The following is a 25,335-nucleotide window of genomic DNA, read 5'->3' on the forward strand; positions in this document are numbered from 1 at the left end:
TTATAGGAGCAGGGTTAATGAAAGTCGAGAACCAACATACTATAAGTTTAATATCTGTAGTCGCGCGGGCGCAGGGATGTCACAACATTATTACACATTTTTTTTCACATTTTCAAATGTTCAACAAGAACTAAGAATAGGTCAATAGTATATCTACTAGCTAACAGTGGACCGACAACTCTGTGATGTCAATGAGCATTTCTAAACAAATCTTTACAATATATCGCGATGCAATAAATAGTTACTTTTTAGTTATTGTGTAGATACGAGGAAATCCCCAAGGGCTTATGGTACATATATATTTATTTGTAAATAATTATCAGGCTATGGAAGATGCGAGATAGTTCATAGGTATTACAGAAAACAATCGATGCCAAGCTTAGTTGTGATATTACCAGATATTACACTTAGTATGCAATAAATCATTTGAATTTGAATATTATTATAGTCGGTATACATCTTTGCATAAGATAGGTAAATAAATAAAATATATCAATATACGGATATATTCATTTGATGACGATTTCATCACCTACATAAAAGTTATTCATGTTTATACATTGATTGATCATAATATCGGTATTTAAATAAGAGGGGTTCCAAGTTTCTGGTTCAGAAAACGCCTAATATTTATTCGAGTATGTATGTATTCAGTATTTACATGAAATGCGCAGAAACATCTCCAAGTAGCGGTCGAAGAACAACAACATGGACTAAATCTACACTTACACGTAATGATATGTCTCCATTTCACTCTAGTATCTATAATATTATATATTTAAGTCACAGGTCATGATATGTATAGTTTATTTTTAAGTCTTAGTGAAGAGTAATCGTAGAATCAGTGAATGTATCACATTCCCTGAACTGCGAAGGTTTTACATGCGTTTTCTAACCAGCCATTTACTTAATATCTATTTATAGGTTTATAAAACCATGATATATATAATATTTTGTTACGTGTGGACAGATACTTTATATAAACACATACAATTTGCTTAAACATCTACTCGATATGTTTTGATTACATTCATTTGAACGATAATAATTAAATTGTATACTATATTATTATTTAATATAGATAAATATTTTTAAGAAATATTGATTTTGTTTTGTAGTAATACTACTTACAAAACATTAATTTTGATATATTTTTTCTAAAAAGCTTTTTTTTATTTTAAACACACCAATACTTGATTAATTACAATACGTGAATTTAATTTGCTTGGTCGCTGAAAATCGACTCTTCATAATTTACCAACATTAATCACACGTAGATATAACATACTAGTTTATCAGGTATAGTCATACCTTTAAGTAGTAGTAGTAATAATACACATTTTTAAGTAGGTAAGTACACCTATCATGATAAAGCTAATCAAAAAGCGTAAGTACACAATAAAGATAATTAAAATATAAAAATTACTACATATTTACACAAAAATCCATAAATTCGATCACTCTCACAAATTGATCTCATAAATAAATAATAACAAGAAATCGCAATAAAAAAGCTTCGCCTATAAAAGAATTAAAGCTGCTAAGTTGTACTTTTCTATACATACTACATAATTCATTAAACATTTGATAAAAACAATGAACAGAGTCTAAACACTTAACTTTGCTTTTGAAGCGACTAGGTACGTTTCTTTCAATATAATATTCACTCTATTCTCAAAATATAAACTCGTTCTTTTGATGAAACATTTTGGTCTCGTGGAGGCGAAGTGTGCGTCGACCCTACCGTACGTTCATGACTCTACGAAGCAACATGAAACATATTATAATGTGCTTCTTCTCTACTTTAATTGACTCAAATAAGGAATCTTTTATTGATATAAACATTTACATACATTTAAGTATTTAGGTATAATCATCTCTAACGATTTACGCAAAGCCTTTTAGGACTAGAATTCACAATTTGATATGTATGAGTTGCGATAAACAGTCGCTTTCCTAACGTGTAAGAATACGTACAAACATTAAGTATAACATTCATTTAGATACTCTATTGCTTTTGCTAAGACATCGTGTGCATTTATATACCGAGTGACTTACACTATCACCATCCACTGTGATGCTGGAAGAGTCACGAGGTTGAGCTTAGTGGACTAGGTGATTCGATGTAGATCAGGCGACTCTGCCGAACTCTGTCGAACATTGCCGAGCACGCCCGAGCACCTAGTAGAGGTAATAATCGTCTCAGAAAGCCGTCTGCTTGCCCAGCGGCTGCATCGGCGGGGGGGCGCTGCTGCTGCCGAACAGGGGGGTCGGGCCATCATTAGGGTCATCTAAATCATCATCATCTTCCAAAGCCGGGTTGATGCGGCCCGACTTCTCGTCCGGCCCGACGAGGGTCTGCGCGGCGCCGTACAGCCGGCCCGGGACTCCCCCCAGCACCGACATCTGCTCGCCGGCTTCCGACGGCTCGTCCACGCGCCGGATGTCCTCGGGGATGTTCACCACACAGTTGAAGTAGTCCGACTCGGGGCTCAGGTAGCCGTTGTTGAACAGGTACCTGAGGAAGGAGCGGGTTAGTGTTGAGGTTTAAGGTAGGCGGATTGTTGGGGTTTGTTGGGCATACGGGAAATGCTACAAACTACTGGAAATGTACAAAGGTATTTCTTAAATCAAATAAAAGTAAAACGAATTGACCAAGTAGTATTTGAATATGATTGTTAATACGCCTAATTTATCACCTTCATTTATGTTACTGATATATCCGTGACATGATAGTAATATGAAAGCACTCATCGTAATTGCTAATAGACAATAGCAGGATCGACAGTCGAGATATATATTATATCTCGAACAAATAGTAAGTAACTGTCGTAAAATATTATCGTTGCGTTACGCTCATAATGTATCGAACACGATTGAGAGGAAACTATCAATACACACAACGATATACTGTTTCATATCGATGCCCACACGCGAAAATTCAAGCATGTTGTTCATCGATGAAATTCAATATTTACCTTTGAACAAACAAAGTGGTTATAGTATTGCTAGTGGGCAAACATCATTTGCTTTTGAAACCTGACTATGCCTCTACAGGATGCTTCATGTCTACGGTCTAGGTATCAAGAGTCAAATAAAAATAGAATGTGCATGTTTGTAGGAACTTCACATCACGATGCTATTTCAGTTAAATAGTAGTTATATTAATCACAAACCAATAAGTATCGATAGCTTTAATTCCCAACCCTTAGTTAGTTCCACTACAGAAATATTGTATTTATTCCCTGCACAGTAATAATATGTCTATTACAAATGGTTTGGTTAATAACAGAGCTGTCCACCAGCGATCTACATATTGTGCATGAATATTCAAGCTACGACTTTGTGACAAGAATAATAAGTAGGTAGTCAGTAAAGACTAGACACTAATTGAGACAAGAACTAATATAATATAGATTTGATTCTTTAATCACATTAAAATAGATGCATCGAAGAGCCAACTAAAATGTACAAATCTGAAAATACAACCACCCGATTCCTATCACTAGCACTCAGACGAAATGGAAAATCAATATGTCTGATTTACCGGACGAAGCTCGGAGTGATGTGTAAAGTTTTGTAGGTTTATTGGTTGTTTCACCTGTAGATGTGTTCAAATAACTCACGTGGGGCGCGGGTTTACTGGAGATGTGCTTAGGTTGAACGGCTAAACTCTTTTTGGATGAAGTTTCTCAGATTTCTCAGTTGCACGATAGCATACCTCACGCAGTAGTGGCGCTGTCGAGGCACACCTCCGCCTGCACCTACTATGCGGATGACACCGAGGACGCTATCGGCAACCTCGCTAAAACGGCAATAACAGCACCGAAGTAACGGATCCTCGAGTACAACCTAAAGATGGCAATAAAAAATCGGGACAAAGAGGTCGTTGCCCAGCAATCAAGGCTTTTGGCAACGCAAAATGGAGCGGAATAGGAGAATTTTGATTTTAATTTTATATTGACGGCCAAACCGTATTGCATGTATTTTATAGTTTTGTTATGTATAGTATATAGCATGTATTGTATAGTTTTGATATGTAGGTATTGTATAGTATATCATGAATTAATAAAAGTCATTCACATTAAAATCCTGGTACATTCAACGTCGTGACTACAGTGATGAAAATCTAATAAAATTCAAATCTTACGTTGAAAGCATTTCATTTTCTGAGGTCTATGACTGCGACGATCCAAACGCTGCCTACACTAGCTTTATAGAGCTATTCACTCTTTTATATAAACTGTGTTTCCCTTTGAAAAAAATAAAAGTTTCCCTCAGGAAAACACCTAAGTGGATAAGTAAGGGTATAAAAAAATGCAGTAAAAGGAAAAGAGAATTGCTTAGGATATATCAATATAATAAAACAACTGAGAATAAAAATAAACTTAGGATATATTCAAATAGATTTAAAAAAGTAATTCATTTGACACAGCGAGCTCAAAACGGCTATCTCATTGAAACTGCTGATTCTAAGTCCAAAGCTATGTGGCAAATAATAAAAAAATCTAAATTTAATAACATAAAAGAGCCTATCTCAAAAATTGACATTAATTCTCATATAATCACTGACCCAACTGACATTGCTAATGCTTTTAATAACTATTTTATTGACGAACCTAAATTACCCTCTAATGACATTAAACCTAACCTACTAGACAATGTAAATCATACTTTTTTCATGCCACCATCCATCCCCACTGACATTTTAAAGATAATAAAAGAGCTAAAGAACACTAATAGTGTAGGTCATGATGAAGTTACGACTAAGGTCATAAAAACCGTAGCTGAATCAATATCATTCCCACTAAGCTACATAATGAACCTATGTATGACAATGGGTGTATTTCCAAAGAGACTCAAAACCACTGTCATTATCCCCATTCACAAAAAGAATGTATTCAATATTATCGTCCTATTGCCCTGTTATCCATTTTCTCAAAAATTCTCGAAAAATATATTAATAATTCTATTTACCAGTATCTTGTCAAATTTAATATCCTTGTAAATGAACAATACGGATTCCGGAGAAACACAACAATAAACATGGCCATATTTAATTTTCTTCATCAAACACTGATTAACATTGACAACAGAAAACCCTGCTGTGCAATGTTTATGGACATGACTAAGGCGTTTGACTTAGTCGACCATAAATTCTTACTTAGGAAACTACATTCTTATGGAATTCGTGGCAATATTCATAAGCTTATTGAATCTTATTTAAGCGAAAGATTCCAATTGGTAGAAATAACCAAAATAAGTTTGGACACTAAATGTGAAACTACCTATAGGTCTCTACAGAGGATAAACAGTCGTGGTGTACCCCAAGGTAGTGTCTTAGGGCCTCTATTGTTCATTTTATATATTAATGACCTACCCCTTCACACAAAACTTCCAATGGTGCTATTCGCAGATGATAGCACACTTCTCATAGAATGCAATGATCCTCAATCTTATGAAATTGAAGTAAATTACTCACTTGGCACTGTTATAAACTGGCTTACAGGTAACAATCTTTTAATAAACCTGGAGAAAACTAAGCTCATGCATTTTTACCAGAGAAAACTACCAGATCACATAAATGTAAGCCATGACGGAAAGGTGGTTGAAACCACTAATGTCACTCGCTTTCTTGGACTATTGATTGACAGCAATCTGTCCTGGAAATTCCATGTAGACCATGTATGTAAGAGAATGAGTAAAGCTGCGTACGCCCTTCACAAACTTTCACGTACTACAAATCTAAAAACACTCCTAACTGCTTATCATGGTAATGCAGCTTCAATATTACGATACGGAGTTATATTCTGGGGCAACTCCACAGATAAAGATAAGGTATTCAAAGCTCAAAAACAGTGCATTCGAGCAATGTTTAATTTAAGAAGCACTGATTCATGTCGATCATACTTTATCAAAAACAGTCTATTAACATTTCCTTGCTTGTACATTTATGAGATACTACTATTTGTAAAAACAAATCCAAATTTATTTAAAACAATGACCGATGTCACTTTAAGACTAGGTCGCAACAGAGACAGGCTGTTCACTGAGCGCTACAACACTACACTCTTAACTAAGAGTATTGTGTGTATGGGCCCTAAGCTGTACAACAAACTGCCTTACAATATAAGATGTCTTGACATTATTAAATTTAAAAATGAACTGAATTGTATTCTCCAAAAAAAATGTTATTATACAATTAATGACTACCTAAATGACATTTTATAATTTATTATGAATGACTATTATTGTATGACTATTTAATTATTTTATTGCTATTATTGTGTTATCTCAGTTTGAACTTAATTTATATAAATTTGCATGAATTCTATAGTGTAGGTAATCCAAAAAGTTGTACGTACTGTATAGTGCAAAGCATGGAGAACTTATATTTTTGTAACACCATTTTATTTACCCATGTTTACAATAAATGAATTTTTATCTTTTTATCTTTAAAATATTATCTGTATAAGAACTAACCAATAAAATTAAGATAGTTTTAAGAACACTGTCACATATTAACACCAGGCAAAACAACAGCGATGACAAAAGGAGTGTGTGGCCACTGACAGGCGTCTATTAAGTTCTCTGAAGACAGCTGACACTGGCCCTACCCTTCAAATGTTTGTTGCCATTATAATTGTAAGTGTGACTGTGTGAAACAAAGAAAAAAAAAAAAAAAAAAAAAAAAAAACAAGAAATGCACAACTGGGGGTTTTTAGTCGGTTAAAGGCCGACACTACCTGGGTCCCCTTCCCAGGTGTCTGTGTAGATTTTCCTCCAGGAGCGCAAAAAAAAAAAAAATTATTAATAATATATAGGTATATATATATAAAAGATAAAATATATATATTATAAGCTTCCACATTGAGTAGTGAGTAGTTAAAAGATGAAGACAAAAAACAACCAAACTCTCACAATATATTGATCTCTCAAAAAGGCACGGACATAAAGTCTGTGGAGTGATAATAAAATCTTAAAAAAAAAAAAAAAAAAAAATTCTCAGATAGGTACAGATAATATGAAAAATATTAGTTAGGACTTTTGGAACGATCGAGATTCTTCAAAGTTTTTTTCATGAACTGATAGGTACTTTATTTTTTGGGGCGATCTAATTCAATTATTTTCATATAAGAAGTAATAGGTATAGGAAGGCAACTGGGTATGTACAAGATGCACTCGGGTGAAAGCTGGCGGGGCGCCAGGAGGGTGACTCCAACTTGACATAAAAAGAACGTACGAGAGATATCATGCAATTGGTATTTTTAATACAACGAGATAGAGTCGCTTACACTGTAACGCTCTGAAACTTCGTTGTACATAAGATAGAGTGAACTCTCAGGTTTTCAGATACTTTTTAACCTTTTGCATGGAAATGAGGAGCCGTGAAGATGCTCCGCAAGAGACGACGATGGCTCGGGGCGTCTTTTGTTGTTTATAAATGTGTCGCTTATTTTTTCATGAAATTTTCAGACCTTTGAACTGTAGCCGTGTAGGATGAAATGAAAATTTCTTATTTGGCTAATAATGTTAGAAATCCACGCAAAGTATAGATAAATGCAATATTAGTAGGTAAATACGTACTTTTGTCTACCCCATATTGCATGACATAGCAAGCACTCATGCTCAGGTACAACTTTTTGTTAGTGAGATTGAAGGAAACCTACAAAAATATAAGGCCAGTTTCAAAACTACTTAAAAATATCTGGAGCACTTTCATAGCGCGAGCGGAGCACAGCGGAAACTTGTCAAGTTCCTCACACAATCAGGAAACTTCTAGGATTCTGCCCAAGTTTCGCGATAGCCACTTTAGCGTGCACTATTGCACTACTTTTTTGACCCTAGCATACTATCTGTTAGGTCACCAGCAAAGGCTCTGTAAGAGCCCTACTTAGCTATGTATATCGAAATCGGTAAAACTATGCTAGACATTATAATACAATACAACATAGTAAGTAGCTGGGTATTGGTCAGTAGGGAAACGACATAAATGAGGAGCCGCATCCAATAAATATATAGAAAATAAAATGTTAATAAGAATACTTGAAGGTGAAACCTTTGAGCTTTTGTAGAACTTTCTAGTGACAGCGCTAACAGCGGGAGCGGAAGTAAAGTTAGCGACTTGAAAATGCAATTGAAGCAAGTTCTAAGAAGTAGTTTGCGTCGCAGGAATAAAATTTATTAGCTGACTCTGTGGAGTGGAGATGTCTTGAAAAGTCAGAGAAAAGTTTATTTAATGTATTATATCAGAAAGTGGTGGCACTCCACGTCATTCCTTTGCTCCCGTCTTCTTCTCAGCGTGTCGGCGGTAGATCCGGACTAGAGATTATCACTGCGGTAAGAGGATTTCTAGAAGCCGTTGAATCTCCAAGCTGAGCTGCAAGCTGCTAGGTATAAAATTCACAGTTGATACGTTACTTAATCGCTCCTATAGCTCCCCTGTAGAGTCTTTCTTCTTATCATATCGTGTCTATGTATGTAGAAAATCACCTAACACAAAATAACATATTACTTACGATAATACTAATTACACACTTTCCCTGAAATACATTCTGGTAACAGTGTTTACCCTGTGATCACAACCCATCACGTCCCCACTGATGCACAGGTCTCCTAGCTTCCAATGAAGGAATGTTTTTGAATTTAGTCCACCACGAAGTTCCTGTAGAGATATGTGTATGTATGAAATCAAGGTATACTCACACGGAGAGCCAGGACACGAAGGCGAGCGTGAAGAGCGACATGCACATGGCCATGGTGCGGAAGGGGAACAGCTGCACCTCGCTCTCGGGGTCCCAGCCCGGGTAGTGGATCAGCGGGGGCAGGCCCAGCATCTTCTCTCCTGGGGGGACGAAGGGAGATTGAGATTTGAGGTTCCTTTACCTGCCAGTTTCAATAACTCTATCTACCGATAGCTGGTTGTTATTTTCATACGATTTTGACAGTCTGTAACATTTAAATGTGTTAAAAACGTATGAAAGTAACTACCCAGTCATCGGTAGATAGAGTTATTTAAAACTGGCAGTAAGTCGCCATCGGTGATAGTGAGTACTGCTGCTGGGAAGTGACTGTTTTTTGACGAAATTATACGTAGTTTCAGAGATATATCATGTAATCGGTACTTACGTTAAATGCGATGAAACATATAAAAGGGTTGGTCTAGCTTCACATAAACGACTGAACGATAGCTATTGTGATATATGTAGATAGGTAATTTGCAACAAGATAGTTAGCGCAGCCGATCTCCAAAACTTCGTATATAATTATGTAAAGGTATGGTAACCCTGCTGACATATTGATTAATATGTTTCTTATTTCACGAACTCCCATGCAATTTAATTGTATGGATAGCCATCGTTACTCATTTCGAACTCTCAGTTAGTTAACGTTAACCTAAAACCGTGCACAGTCATGTAACGACAAACCTCCAGACAGCCTGACGGCGAACGCCACGATGTACGCGGCCAGTGACCCGTACGTGTTGCAGTACTTCTTGAAGTGCACCACCATCAGCAGCTGCGGGAACAGGATCACGTACACCAGGTCCGAGCACATCGACCTGGTGGGAGAGAGAGAGAGAGAGATTGGGGTCAGAGAGAGATACGCGGGTCACAGAGAGAGATGTATGCGGGTCAGAGAGGAAAATACGCGGGTTAGGAGAGTGTTTTGTTCCCACATTGTTTATAGTCCGTCTCTTGTATGTATATATTTATGTTTAATACATCTAGTTATAATGTTATGTATCGAAGGAATGAACATCGACCTCTATACTAATAGGGGTAAAAGAACAGAATTTTTTGTCAAAAATTAACAAGCAATTCTAAATTTCAGAAGCTACCTAACTGCTAGGGTTCATCAATATGAATTAGATATTATTATACTTACTGTGTTGGTAAAAATGCTAAAATAATCTACTGGTAACTACAATTACCTACATCTTGAAATCCTATCAAAGCCCTTATTAAAACTGAATGTGGGATAAACTACAGTAATCGTGCCGAGGAGCCTACCATCGCAACGAAGGTACAGTAAAGTAATTGGCGAGGATGCCATAAACAAGCCTATTTTAAGACAAGGTCGTAAGTATTATATTCGCGCGGTTACTTTCATCATTCGACCCTAATAAAACGTTTAGCAGATTTGTGGGAACCAACGAACCGGCTGGTAAAAATTGGAGGCTTAATTTATCGTGCGTCATATTTTCTACATTAATGCTATGGCACCTTATTATGGTGTGGTGAGATTCTATTCACACATCATCACTGATTCTATTAAAGTTTAGTTATACTGTGGGATTACTTTCAATAAAAGAATAATGTCATAAGGCTTTTCTTAACTTTATAACCGGAGTGCACAATTCTTATCAGCTAATGTAGAGACAGTATTTAATCTTACATTTTATGAGGTTCCCGTCAAGTGCAGATTTCTCCTAATTTCAATGCACCCGGGTGCACATCAGAAGCATAAAAATGCAATTTGACTCTACATTAGAATACTAAGTAAAATGAAAAGTGTATCAAAGTTACGATGTGATGTTTTACACATAAACATCCACTACAGGTCACGGCAATTTCTTGTGACAATAATTATAATAAATATTTTCATCAAAGATCATAAGACAAAATCATTAGCAATTTTTGTATGGAAACACTAGGGTAAAAGATTCATATTTCTAATAACTTCACGAAATCTAACTTAAAACATAAATACCTACAGTTGTATAATAGCCTACTATACATTCCCTAACAGAGCGGACCTCCAATGGTGCTGGGACACCTAAGGCCAGGTTACACATTGCACAATGACGATAAAACCATCATAAAGCGAGTAACGATCGCTCCCGTGCACCTCACACTCGCGGCGGCGGCGGCGGCGGCGGCGGCGGCTTGCGTCACATATAGAGCAGACGGGGTAGAGGATACGGACAGATGTAATATGCTAGCGGAGCTCCTGTCTAAATTGTTAATCATACATCCATCGTACTAATTGATGTACTTAGTTTAGTTGGCTGAATTTTACCAATAAAACTTTATAGAGCTAATTTTCAGCCGTAAAAAGGTGGAGGCATAGGGGAAATTCTCCAGCTTATGCTAGTCCTGCTATTACACGATATGTATGCCCTTAAACCTAAATGCAGAAATAAAGTGCTCTATATCTATAAGATATTTCCCTGAATTTTCTGTGTCAGGTTTTATTACTATTTCCGTCACAGAGGTAGAGACCATAATATTAGCTACAATCACTACAGTGCAAAGTCTGTAAAAGTCACAAAACTTTCATTAGACGCTATCAACATGTCAGCAATAGTAAACATAGCAGGATAATAATTGGTTGTTTGCACGCAATAAGATTTATTTTAAGCCTGCTACCATACAAAATTCCGTTATACATACGTTTATAAACCCCATAGCCCTAGCTAGAAAAGTATTGAATAGAATTAAGTAACTGCTCGACCAAGTCAAACCAGAAGATCACTCATATACATATTATTTCAAACATAATGAATTCTATAAAACTTTCATATAATCTTATGGGCTCATAGCGTAGTTTGAGGGTACATAGTATATCTCGTAGTGCGACAGAAGGGCGCACATCTCGAGACCGGCCGTCTCAAGGACGCGTCGTGATCATCGCGACAGTAAACTGCGGATAATCCGAACATTCGGCCATTTGTACCGACATCGTGACTGCTCGCCAACGTCGCTAATAAGTAATAACCATCAAACTGATACTAGTTAATTGGTACCTAATAGTTGCTGTTTTTCAACGTCTCAATCAGGCCGCTAATTTAAAATCCCCGAATAATATACCAAACCGGGTCCTAATCAAAGACAAATTCCTTGATTAGAAAAACTCACAAGTCGTTATTTTAAATTATAGTTACCTACCAATTAAAAAAATGTATGGATCAAAACGTGCCAGATCATGATTGAATATCAGATGTCTCTAGAGATGATCCCGGTCTAGATTACCGTCTGTAGCCGACAGATAATGGATGGTTGATCCGCGGACGAAGTTCTCTTGTGTACCTCGCTGTGATCCCCGGACGACCATCCACTATGCACCTGACACTAGCTGGGTATCGATCGTTCAGAGTTTGAATTTAGAAATTAAGATTTGATGCAGTATCTTCAGATAATATTGGTACTGCTAGGAATAAGTCATAACATAAAATAATGACTTAACCTATGCAGGAGTCCTGAAAAGGCACATAAGAAGCAGAGGATTGAAAATACCTTTCATAAATCAAAATTTGTCCTTACATGTATGTAGTTACTAATCGGGTCCGTTCCGCTAATGCCCTTATGCACATGCAGAAATGCAGTTCTTATTACAAAATTTAATATGCCATCTGATATAATATTCGCAGTAATAAAATATTTAGTTTAAGGCCGACTGACCCAGTAATGTAACTCACACATTAGCTGACAAGTGCAGTTTGATGGCGGGTTTAGTCGTCGTTTAGTTGTAGCTTGAGACAAGGGCCGAGTTGCGACATGCCTTAATCGTTGCTATCATATCTTATAGAGTACGGAGAATACAGTGGGTGCCGCTTATGGGTGAGCTAATGACAAAATGTTGCTGATCATTTAATATTCCTTAACGAAACAAAGTTATTGCTTTGTTTAATCCCACTTATTTGTTTAATCAGTTCATAAAGAAACAATTTTTATGATGTGAAATGGTTCTCAGACTTTAACTCAATATTAAAAGTTTCATTTGTATTCATGGAGTCTGCCAGAGTTTCACAATATCATTCTTGTTTCATGCGTCTTCAAGTCAATCAGAAAACAATCAAAGGCAAGATGATAACTCCACGTTAAGAGAAGATATTAGAAGAAGAACATGCTCTACTTATAGCGCTTGTAGTCTGTATTTAATGTACTATGTGTATGTGTGTCTGTGTGTGTGTGTGTGTGTGTGTGTGTCTGTGTGTGTGTATGTGTGTCGCCACTGTACTCCCGCTACTCTGGCGCGGCAGCGTGCACCTACGATCGGTCACGGTGCCTCGCATCATTATTTGTCATCATGAGACATAAACCCAGAATAATGTGACCGTCGCCGCTGCAACATTCACCGAATACCTGCAGACACCAGCTCAGAGCACGAGCGGCCTCGGCGATCACTTCATTACGTGTAATTATTTAGCATAGGGTAGTGTGAAGTACTATGCAGTGGTTACATTGACTGCAGAAGGAAAGGGTAAGATGCCGGGTAAGATTTTTGGTAAACACAGTTCATGGTTATTATTTGATCTCTTTGTCCTTAGAGAGATCTCTGTTTTACAAATACAGGTTTTCTACATAGTATCGGCGAAAATCAGGATCAAGAAGGCTGATATTATAATGATTTGACGCTCGGGTAAACCCTATGCGCAGAACTCAATAACAGGCTTATGATGACGATTACTAGCTTCCTTATTCATCCTGGTTGAGTCCAGTGTACTCACCAAAGCCCGTAGATGGAGGGGATGGTGAGCGCCATGACGGTGGAGAGGAAGCCCACCACGAGGATGGCCACGCGCATCACCCAGATGATCTCCATCTCGGACGCGCGCTGACGGAAGATCAGCTTGTACACGTTCCTGTGGGGAAATGGCGTGTGAGAGCGGACGTTCGCACGAGCGTGGCACTTGTTTTGGTGCGGACGTCCGCGCAACGCAGACTTATATGAGGCGGTGAGCGAAAATGTGGCTTATCTTTTGCAGATACAATTGATTTTAATTGTGTTTGCAAAAACATAGGCCACTTTGTTGCTCATTGCCTCATATAGTGCAGGATTTGGGATAAAAGGAGCAAATTACATTCGGCGCACACTGGTGAAACATCGATCGACACGTAGCAACATTTTCTTAGCTTATCCTTTAACAGCAGATACAAAAACTGGCCCAGACACTCTATGCTGTATATCACCAACTCGTCACTTCATTCACCTACCTGGCAAACATAGACGAAGCGCTGAGCACGCTGGAGTCAGCGGAGGACATGACAGCGGCCGACACGGCGCCCAGCCCGAAGAACGACACGAAGTCCGGCGTGAGGTGCTGCAGAACCAGCGGCAGGATCATGGACGTCTGGTCCGCCGTCAGCTCGCCGTTCTCTGTGAGGTCGCCCTTGAAGTCTGTCTCGTTCCAGGCTAAAGAAGATTGGTTCGCTATCAGTATTGGTGGTGGTAGTTAAATCAACGGGTGAGACAGACGCTTCTCAAGAAGAGATACCTAATCGAAAACACCACCTTCTTTGGTCCACCAATCTGCTGAGGACCAACAAAGGAGGTCAGGCCGTAAAAACACCTATGCAAAAAGCTGAAATAGAGTCCCTCAGACATTTGAACACATTCGGTCACATCGTGTAAATACACAATCTTTTTACCATCAAATTAGCAGGCTACAAAGCCCTCACTACCTGCAATACCTGTCCTACTAATATTATAAAAGTTTGTGAATATGAGAGTTTGTGAATATGAGTTTGTGTGTATGTTTGTTACTTTTCTCGTCAAAACGGCTAAACCGATTTTAATGAAATTTGGTATGGAGTTAGCTGACACCCTAGATTAACATATAGGCTACTTTTTATCCCGTATTTCCAAACCAAAACCTTTTTAAAGCGAAGCGAAGCTCGCGGCAACAGCTAGTCTATTACAACTCACCGGTCCCCTTGGCGATGGCTCCGATGAGCACGGGCGGGATGGCCATGAGGATGCAGCCCGCGGCCGCCACGTACGACAGCAGCTGCGCGCGCCCCGCCGTCTTGCTGGACAGCACGCGCTGGAAGTACACCTGCGGAGAGGACCAGGGTTAGGAGAGGTCAGGATAAAAATTGGTTAACAAGGTAAATTTACGGTACTAGCTGCGAGTGAGAGTTCGTGGATCGGTAGCCGAAGTGAATCATTACAGAGTCGTACTGGAAGGGGAGATAGAGCTTTTGAAGATGTTATGTACCTATGCTGCAAAGTTGGAGCGGCAAGAGTTGAGGTATATACCATATGTGAATGGTTCTGGAAAAAGATAGGTGATACAATTTTCTGAAGAAGGTTAAAAAGAGTATGTGACAGAAAATGTGATGTAGGTAGAGCTAGTCCATGACAGTGGAATGAGATTGATAGTTATAATATCATTCGCTAAGAATTAACCTTGTTTTATCTGAGGAATTATTATTATGGCCTGGATTCTGGACCTAATTTATGAAATTCAAGTATGTAGATTCCACCACCCACCTGCCAAGGAATGCCTCCAAATATGAGCAGCAGGCCATAATCCACATAGAACCAGTAATACGCCGGATCTATATGTCCTATCCAATCAACGTCCATGGAGCTGAGTGGCTTGACGTGGTCATTGGCCCACGCGAACGGGATGCACATCCACAGGCCAATGAAGATGCAGAAGAGCTGGATGACGTCGGTGTAGGCCACGGAGTAGAGCCCGCCGAACAGCGTGTAGAACACGGCGACGCACGCGCTGAAGATCACGGACGTGCGGTGGTCCATGTCGATGATCACGACTAGGGTCGCGCCTGGAAGGAAACACTGGTTTAGGGACTATGAAAGGAAAAATATGGAAGTGGAATTCAATTTAGAAACTGTTTTTGTACATAATAGGCACTGATTTCAAGTAATATATGGGTCATTCTATTTTATTCTCATAGGGGGTGAAGTTCCTGTACGTGGCTCTCTCGAGTGGAACCTTTGTACATATCCCCTTGATTTCAGCTCAGCCAGCCTAGCTCCCGAGTAAACTGGAGTAGCAAGCCTGGGTGTTGCAATAGCTGAGGTTGTTGGTCCAAGAATAGATAGGTAATCTGGTTTCTGTAGTAGGTGGACACGCTAACAGAATATGTTCAACCGTCTCATCTACTTCCTTACATGTCCTACATAAGGGACTAGTTGAGTTACCTATGGTATATAAGTGTTTATTCACGCAACAATGTCTTGTTATTAATCTAAATAAATAAATATACACATATATCTGATATAATTTAGGAGCCTCGCCCTTAAATAAAAACTTCTTGTTAAATATATAACGTTTATATGTAACTTATACCTAAGTAACATCACTAATAAAAAGGAAGTCACTGAATTCACTGACACCCGACCCCGCAAACATAATAGGAACTCGTACAATCCATGCTTACAACCCGCTTGAGCCTTTTCCGATATAGCGGTACATTTGAAATGTTCACAGGAAAATTGGAAAGGGAGTTAAAGTGGAATCCTTTTTCCTCCCCCTTTTTCACCCCCTTCCCCATCCCGAACCAACAACACAGCCACTACGGTATTACGAAAAAAAAAGTTCAGGAACGCTGTAAGCAGAGCTGGTATCGCTGAACCTAACTCTCTGTCTTTTAAATGCAAAACAATATTCATGTTCTTCAGCGCATTTTTTCCTTCGTTCTCGTTAGCCTTTATTTGAAACTAGATTTCATAAATCCGTACTTGGTCCTCACTCAGGTTCTGAAGTTAATTTATCAAGTTTCTTATTCCTTAACGAGATTTCGTCTGAGATTCCTTTGAAATCCTTTCCGCAACTCGGATTAGGGTATTAAAGTAAATCCTGTTTCACCTTGAAGATTGGCTCAAGTCCAAGTTGATACGAAAAGTACTATTTATTACTGTTATTAAAATGATTAGGTAGGTAGTGGTACCAATGGTGCCTACGAACTTTGAATAACATTTGGTTTTTGACAATAAAATGTAAGTGCATTTCACGTATTAAATATACTAACGAGTATTTTAAGTAATTATATTTTGCTGTTGAGACATCTCATGATAGTCTCTTATGAGTTTTTAAAGTACCTAGTAGAAGCACTATTTCAATTAGTTTATTGCGAGAAAAAGCAAACTACCCGAAGAGTATGTACAGCAGGAGGGAGGGATATTTATTATTTATCTTTAATTACATTCGCCATTGTAAACGAAGAATATCCTCTACTCTACTTAATTGTTTATTGAGCTGATGTAACACATTGATGTTTTTCTTTCTGTGGAATTGCTGAAGACAGGGCAATGTATTTCATATTTTCATACTGATCAATATTATCTAAATTAGCGAGTACCAATAGGTAAAAAAATGGGTCTCAGATGTTCTTTAGGATAGCAGTTAGTTCACTGATAAGGATTACACCCTGTACCTCTATATTAATTTCCTGCTATGAGTTTCAATTATACCTGGTTAAGTATTGTTATTTCTACTAGCTACTTATTGTACCTATACAATATATTATTACTACTTAACCCTGTCAACCCATTCAGGGATTACATACGTGAGCATAAGTAGTTAATATAATTAATTACGTAGTAAAATATATCCGTTCGTTTCTAGACGTGACATGAGTATGTATAATTTCAATAAATAATGAATAACAACAGAACAGTCCCCCTGCGTAATCGATATAACCTTATACAATCTTTATACTTAAACCACACTAATATTAGACTGAAAATCAATATGAGTTGAAGTAAGACCCAAAAATATTCAACCTGAAATGTCCATTTATCCTTTTATCCTCACAGTTCTGTTATCCTTTGCATAGAGAAATCTCATTTTGTGACTATTGGGACGTCACACCGTGAATACTATATATGAGAAGCAAGGCACCCCCATTCATCCCCTGAGTCGATATATGAATTATAATATCTACTTGTATTACAGAAACTACACACGCGACCACACATAGCTCCATGTAAATATGCGCTACAGTGTTACTCACAAATTGCTCACAAACCGTAATTATCGGCCGACACCCGCAGACTCGCTATCCTTTATAATTTAATAATGAACGCTGAAATTTCACCCCATTTCAGAAACTGAAATAATTAATTCGTGAAACCATGATGTGAAATACGTTACAAAGTTGTTATAGAAGAATAATGAACTTAGCTTTAGATTCAGAGCTATTAAAACACAATCTAAAAGTTCAACTTCGTATAGTTTACAGAAATATACATTAAAATGGTATCGTTATGTATCAAGCCTGTCCTTTTAAAATAATCTATTTTATAGGTACTTACTTTCAATTAAAATCGCAACAAAAATATTTGAGTTTTTAAACGTAACATAAAATGAAGAGCCATCGTATTATGTAGTTAATTACACTGCTTATGGAAATTCGTCGTTTAATCTAATGTAGGTATATTTTTTTATTTCACAGATATATTTTAACGTAAATTTCACAAGTTCAGTTTATTTAGGATCGTGAGTAAATGTCGTTACGTTTGGGTAAATATGGAACGGAACATTTTTATTAACGTGCACAGTGAACGAAATATAATACTTCTACAGTTAGAGAAGAGAGTCTAAATCTAGAAATAAATTATATAATATACATTTTCTATAAGTCCATGGATCTTTAAGACCAGTGAAATTGTTCGCTTCACTTGCCCAAGACAAAGAAAGAGCTTCAAATACGACTTACTATAACAACAATTATACTAATTTTACTTTATACTTCATAAATGCCAGTGAGTACCCCTCCACGTACCCAGAGCACCCAGTATGCCGGCCGTCCAGAACACCTCCACACTCACCCAGAGCAGCAAGTATGCCGGAACACCTCCACACTCACCCAGAGCAGCGAGAATGCCGGCAGCCCAGAACACCTCCCCGCACAGCGCGGGCAGGAACAGCAGCCCGCCCATGCGGCTGCCGAACGAGTCCTGCAGCGGGTCCAGCATGGTCACGTAGCCCTGCTTGCGCATCGGGTTCGCGAAGAATATGCCGCCTGTGGACAAGGGGGTAGATGATTCGGTTGCTTATCTACGTAGTGCGGTTTTAGCACTAAAACAAAAACCTCACCTTATTTTTCAATATCTGGTGAATGATGTTATTCTATGATATGTATTCTAGAGCAAGATAACAACATTACGATAGAATTTAGAGGCATCATGGCAAATAGCACTGAACAGATATGAATTAATGTTGGTAAAAAATAAAAAATATATGTAAGTATAAAGCTTTTCTTCCGAGCATGCCAGTGGCAAACATTAGAGCAGGTCTTCAAAACCGTGGCGAAATAATTGGCTAGAGAATTAGCGTCATTTGCTGACTGCCCAGGGTCCGCCTGTAAGGAATGGAACGGTTGATTCGTCAATCTAAGAAGCTCCTTTAGCCCTAATAATGATGATTAAGATCACAGCTTAACTCACCGAAGACGAGCGACAGTGCGTACCCGAAGGGCGCCTGGCACCACACCAGCCCCGACGTGTAGATGGCCTCCGCCGTGCCGTTGATGTAGCCGCCCCCCACCCACGTGGCTGTGGGGGGAAGAGGATGCTTTAGAATGGAATATAGAGGGTAGATCCATAGGCTGTGGGGGGGAAGAGAGCTTTAGATATGTAGGTATATTATAGAGGGTTGATTCATACATAGCTTCTAAAGAGGGTCATTTTGTAACCTAGATGAATGAGTTTTTGTTATGTTGCTAAGAAAACGTTGTCGCTTGCGATTTATCTTATTAGATTGAAAAATAATTGGCTGTATCTGTATCTACGTAGCTTCTTACTACGAGCATTATAAAACTGAATGTTTTCTTTTTACAAAATTGTGTAGCAAACTACCTTCTAACTAAAAACATCGGGATTTTCATCTACGAAACAACCAGCAACACGTAATTTTCGCTCCAAAATAAAAGGCAAAACGACCACATAAATCCGTAGCTCCGAGTTCTTTGGTTTCTTCTCATTTTCGGTGGATAATAAAGAAATCTGAGATCGTTAGTCTTTTCATATCTCGCGTTGTTAGACGGATTACATAAAAGAGGATTTTTTTATCCGTCTTCATAAAAGATAAGTACCTGCTGTCTTTATAAACCTGGCCTGAAAAAAGGGTGTTTGTTAGGACTTGTTTGTATGTCGTATCCTACGATTTTTAGGTCTATAAAGGATACCCTGATTTCATATGTGTGCTTTTAGCAGTATTTTTAGTGAGACAGTCAGCTAGTGAGATACTCCCCATTTGTTAAAATTAGCCACCTATACAAACCTATATATAATTACTTATGTTATCTAGAGATAATAATATGCTACAAAAGTAGATATGTATAATTGTATATTATGTGCCTATAACATATTTCAGAGAATTACTCTCCGGGGATGAGACGAGCTAATTTCAATATTTTAACATGACACATTAAGGGCCACTTGCACCAACATATTAAATCTAGATTAAGTGTTAAATCTCGATTTAGTGTCAAACTTTATATGGACTGACGTTTCTTAAATCGAGATTTGACACTAAATCTAGATTTAATATGTTTCTGCAAGTGGCCCTAAGTTTGGGATAAGCACATTAAGACCCTGCATAATATTATCCAACTTCTAGCGCGCTTGGTTACGTCCCCGCACAAATAAATATACCAACTTACGGTATATAAACATATTTTGTTTTTATTAATGGTAGGTATAGCCGTCGGCCGAGGCCATCTACACGTCGGGGCTGGTGTGGTGCCAGGCGCCCTTCGGATACGCACTGTCGCTCGTCTTCGGTGAGTACATCTGTGATCTTCATCATCATATTTAGGTTTATCGGTGGAAAATAAAAACATCATCCAGATTTTGTTAAAAGTTTTGATCGAAATAATTACCTACTGAACCAGAACCATACTGTCAGCTCAATCCACCAAAATATGTGTTTGTATTTATTTTTATGTTCCTGATTCGGGATCAGAATCCTGATAATGATAATAAGTATTTATATTACATGTTTCCGGACGCTTCCGTGCTTCGGACGGCACGTTAAGCCGTGGGTCCCGGTTGCTGCTTCGGCAGCAGTCGTTAAGACTAGTCAGAGGCCTTCGGGCGGCTTGAAAACATCTGACAGTCGGGTTGCCCACTTACCCGACAACTCTCTCAGCACAAGCTTGCTTGTGTTGGGGTCCACCAACCCGCACTTGGCCAGCGTGGTGGACTAGGCCTTAAAACCCTTCCTTCATTGGAAGGAGACCCGTGCCCCAGCAGTGGGGACGTAATGGGTTGTGATGATTACATGTTTATTTTTATGGTATTATTCCTCATCGTTCTTACATTACCATTTAAGTTACATGTTGTATAAATTTAGCGGCCCCTCCAGCCTCGTGCCGCTAGGGGAGGACGGGGAGAGATGGCCGTTCCGGTCAGGTCTTCATTAGTCGCATTTATTTATGTTTCATTTATTTATGTTTCATTTGCTCCCCTCATTTCTATTCGCGCGCGAGTTCGTTAGATGCTGTGTGTTTCTATTAACGCTCGTTCGTTTTATTCCACCTATCTCTGTTTGCTGTAGAAATAAAATATACAGATAATTTTTTTTTATATCATTTGAGCTTTATACAATACTGAAAAAAGAGGAAGAGTTATGTAGTTTAACCGCTTTACAATCATGATAGTGCCGTAAATTGTACAGAAAGCCTTCTTCAATAGTACAATGTGAGGAGAAACTACCATCACAAAGTAATAGCTCTTTATGTCCGCAGAGAAGTGGGAAAAGGCGTTACTAGCCGACGTTCCTACCAAACTTGCTGAAGTGCTGAGCCGGAGGATTACAGTCGATAGTTTAAGAGTTTTCGTCAGAAAACATTTTAGGAAACAATGGCTTAGCTATGAGAAGATTTACTTATGATTTTGACCATTATTTACAGTATTTCATTTCTTACATAATTACTAGACCATTTATTTTCTAGACACGATGATATACATAATTATATATCAAGTACAATTACGATTACTTATATGCATACGGCATAGCAAGTTTACACACTAGGTAGGTATATGTAAAATAAGATTTTAGCCCGCATTATTTGTAGATCATTTTCTAGACACTGATATTCATAAAATTTAGTTCAAGAATATACGGCGTAGGAAAGCTTTCGTAGCCCGTAGACGCCTACGCCGCCCTCGTAGCATTTGTCGTAGCAAGTACATCATTGTAATTAAAACAAGCCCATCACCTCTATGACTGGCACTAACACAAAGGAAAATTGTACATACAGGGTACATTTTATCGCCCAGTCATCTAATTACCAAGGTCCCAGGCAGAACAAAGGATTCCAAATTTGAAATGTCACAGGTATTCTCGCCCACGCTTCTGCAAAACGCCGCCCACGCGGGGCAGCGCGCACATCGCCACCACATCCGCTTCCGGATGGCGGAAGGATGAGATGTAAATTGGGGGGAAATTTGGGGGCAATTTGAAAACGATTTGAGCTGTAATTTTGGTAATCGCCGTGAACAACGTAAAATTTATGGCATTTTCTTGTTTTAGCCTGGTTTGGAAGTTTTTTAGTCTGTTTGTATAAATACATTTAGTAATAGTAGTTTTAAACTAATGCTTTTATATTGTCCTGGTGGATGAGCGGGGTACCTAGTAAGACAGGCTACCGCCTAGTACAAGGGCCCTTGCCACTTTTGAATGTAATGTGTTTATGACAATAAACTATTTTGATTTTGATTTTTTGATTTTTGTAATGAAATCGAAATTCTGTTAATAAATTACTTCAAATTACTTTGCTTGCTAGCAACTACAAACCTGCAAGCCCATAAATAAATTCAAACCAGTTCTGAGAACGGAGATTGTAGGTCATCATAATGCTCATAATTCTTTGACAATAAAACCTCAAGGCAGCTATAAAATAGAAATTCATTCAGAGCTCCAGTACTTTCAGTGCCGTGCGTAAACTCTGAGCAACGACAGCCTTCAGCTGAAGGTCAAAGGTCGAAGGCTAGTTATAGCTATTTACAATGCTCTGAGTCTAGTGTACCTAGACCTATTTTCATAGAAAGTTTATGATTTGAATGGCAGGCCATTGAAATGTGTTATGTGAAAATCACTTGATGCCTAATCTCTGTCATTGATGATGATTGATGATTTTATGTTTACGTGCATTGGTTTTGGTCGATGAACTGATAATATTAATGAAGGGTACTATACAATATTCTGAATTAACAATTAATAGTTGAGTTAACTAGCTAGTGGAGTCGTTATTAGAAAATTCTACTTAAACTATTTCATTCGAAAATGTATTTATAAGTTACACTTTTACCTTGAAGAATGAATTCGTCGACTTTAAATTACTAATCAATAATCACACACGTAGCTTTTAATTATAATAAGTACCTTACTAGTAACCTTGTATCCTACTAATTTATTTACTTAATTAAATTTATTGATTAACTCACACGTGTCAAATGTTGTGATAATTTCAGCCCCTATTAATTTCGGGGAAAGCTATTCTAATTATACTTGTTTTTCGATGTTTTCCGTAAGCCTGAAATATCTTTCGCATCAAACCCAAAAAGTGTATTCAACGTTTCAACTCTGTCGAGGAATGCCAACTATTATTATTTGACAGTTCACTTACATTCATCCCTGTTACATTCTTGGGGCCCTATCATGAAGTCAAAAGAAGTAACATTTACGAAGTAATTAAAGTCAAATTAATTGCAATTTGAATCCGAAAATCGTTTTCAAAGCAACTTTGCGACAGGGAGCCTATTTGGGTTCCCATAGTTAGACCAACGACACTCCGAAACCCACGGAAACCAAATTGGCACTTATATACATACAGCTAACATCGGATACTACTAACTGATATCTTCATTAACTCAGCAGCGACGCAAACTCACCAGTCATAGTAAAGATGCCGACGAACAGCCCAATGGACCGTCCAGCCAGCATGACCTCCTCCTCGCTGTCATCTCCCTTGGGCTTCTTCCTGCCGGCCCAGATGCCCACGGCCAGGATCAGCACGTAGAACAGGATGATGGAGATCACGCCGCCGATGTTGATCATGGTGGGGCCGGTGGTGACGCTGCGGGGGGAGGGGGGGGTTAGAATAATAAAAAAACTGATTTACATTCTGTGACCTGTTAGTAACAAAGTAATAGGGTAAGGAGAAGGGTAATTAAGGTACTTAAACCTTTTGTTTAGATTGAAAAGAGGTATATGTATTGTAAGTTAGGAAGCCGCTTGCTGTCGTAGCTTGTGTTATTGGAGATAGGAACGCACCTAGTAACAGCCAATCAAAAAGCTATACATATAAAATGTAGAGGTGCTTGGTCTCTAATTAATTGAGCAATATCTAAGGATGATTGGATATAGATTTTTAGATATAATATATCAACGGCGATATAAACCACTTTAGTGGTTTCAAAATTCAGACTTAAAACCTTTATAAAACAAAAAAGTTACTGAAAATTGGCAACCTGACTTAACTTAATGCATTAGTCTTCATAAAAACAAATGTTACGCGTAGAAAGGAACAAGAAAAACCTCTCTCAAAAATAGGGAAACTTTATAACAAATCACATTAAAACTTTCCTAACAGTTGGGCTGGTCAAAAGGTTTGTGATACTTACATCTATTCTAAGTACTTTGTTATGCTTTGTATGATATATTAGAACACAAATGTATAAGCTATCAGTGCATAATGTTTCTTTTAAGATTTAACGATAGGTCATAATGATGGGTTTATATTTTAAACTGGTAGGAAGGTACATGGCAGTAGCAGCTAAGTAAGTACATATTTTTTCCTTAAATTTGTTATCGGCTACATTACACAAAAACTTTTCACCTGAATCAGCTTGGGAAAAGGTTACAAGCAGGTAAAGGTCTATCGATCGTGATCGGTTGCATAATTTATACGTTTCTCGAAAACCTTATGTTATTCACTCTGCTAAGCTTAAAATATCATTTCCATTCATTGAAAAGGTTATAGAGTGAGTTGTACTTACGTGTTCACTCAAAATCCGACTGCGTCCGCCGCAACCACTCTCCTAAACACTTCTACAGTTACTCATTCTCACTTGTAAATCTATATAAACATTCGAACAACGTCCTTACCCCGATAAAATTACGATTCAAAATATATAATCTAAACGTGTCATCTTATTACTACGATATGTTTGACTCATCACTATTGGTGCACAGTTTAACAGTTGAACGAGATACTCTAGTGTCAGTTGTTAGGCCGAGAGCAACTGTCGCCCCATCGGAGGGAGGTTTTCTGCGACGGACTGTTTCTGGTCCTAAAGCTTAGCCCGCACATGAGCGCGAGGCGGCGCGGCCCGAGACATGAACCCGCCTGGTGGTCCACTGGCGCGGGTGGTGCTGGCAGCCGCGTGGTGACAGGTGCTGGCGCGGGCGGGGGCAGCTGTGCGCCCGATCGATCCACGTGACGTCATTGGTCGCAGCTCCCGCGGCCCGCGCATGCGCCGCGGCTCCGCCCGCCCACCACCTCTCCACAACGCCTCCTATAGCGCCCTCACCATCTCTGTGTGAGTACGGAGAGGGTACCGTATTAGCTGAATGTAGCAAGTAATGGTAACGCTCTGTGCAGATACAATCGCGCACAGGTAGTTACA

At 38.5% G+C, this 25,335-nt stretch overlaps 1 protein-coding gene across 1 annotated transcript; it reads right to left on the bottom strand.

The window, feature by feature from the left end:
* Positions 1-624: 624 nt before the first annotated feature.
* Positions 625-25,224, bottom strand: LOC105387857 (high-affinity choline transporter 1). Its single transcript, XM_048621667.1, has 11 exons — positions 24,706-25,224; positions 23,599-23,783; positions 19,147-19,254; positions 18,567-18,722; positions 15,220-15,518; positions 14,653-14,782; positions 13,941-14,139; positions 13,454-13,588; positions 9,429-9,562; positions 8,707-8,845; positions 625-2,518 (listed from the first exon to the last, which is right to left on the bottom strand). Exons 2-11 carry the CDS (start codon positions 23,762-23,764, stop codon positions 2,203-2,205), a joined length of 1,782 nt encoding a protein of 593 aa, XP_048477624.1. The 5' UTR covers positions 23,765-23,783; positions 24,706-25,224; the 3' UTR covers positions 625-2,202.
* Positions 25,225-25,335: the final 111 nt, after the last annotated feature.

Source organism: Plutella xylostella, chromosome 6 (genome assembly GCF_932276165.1).
Source record: "Plutella xylostella chromosome 6, ilPluXylo3.1, whole genome shotgun sequence".
NCBI lineage: Eukaryota > Metazoa > Arthropoda > Insecta > Lepidoptera > Plutellidae > Plutella > Plutella xylostella.

Coding starts and splice junctions, on each gene's coding strand:
- LOC105387857 (XM_048621667.1), bottom strand. CDS start 23,764: ATGATCAACATCGGCGGCGTGATCTCCATCATCCTGTTCTACGTGCTG. Junction 18,723..19,146: donor CGCACTGTCGCTCGTCTTCG/GTGAGTTAAGCT, acceptor CCTTGTCCACAG/GCGGCATATTCTTCGCGAAC. Junction 9,563..13,453: donor CCCTCCATCTACGGGCTTTG/GTGAGTACACTG, acceptor CTCTCCCACCAG/GTCGATGTGCTCGGACCTGG.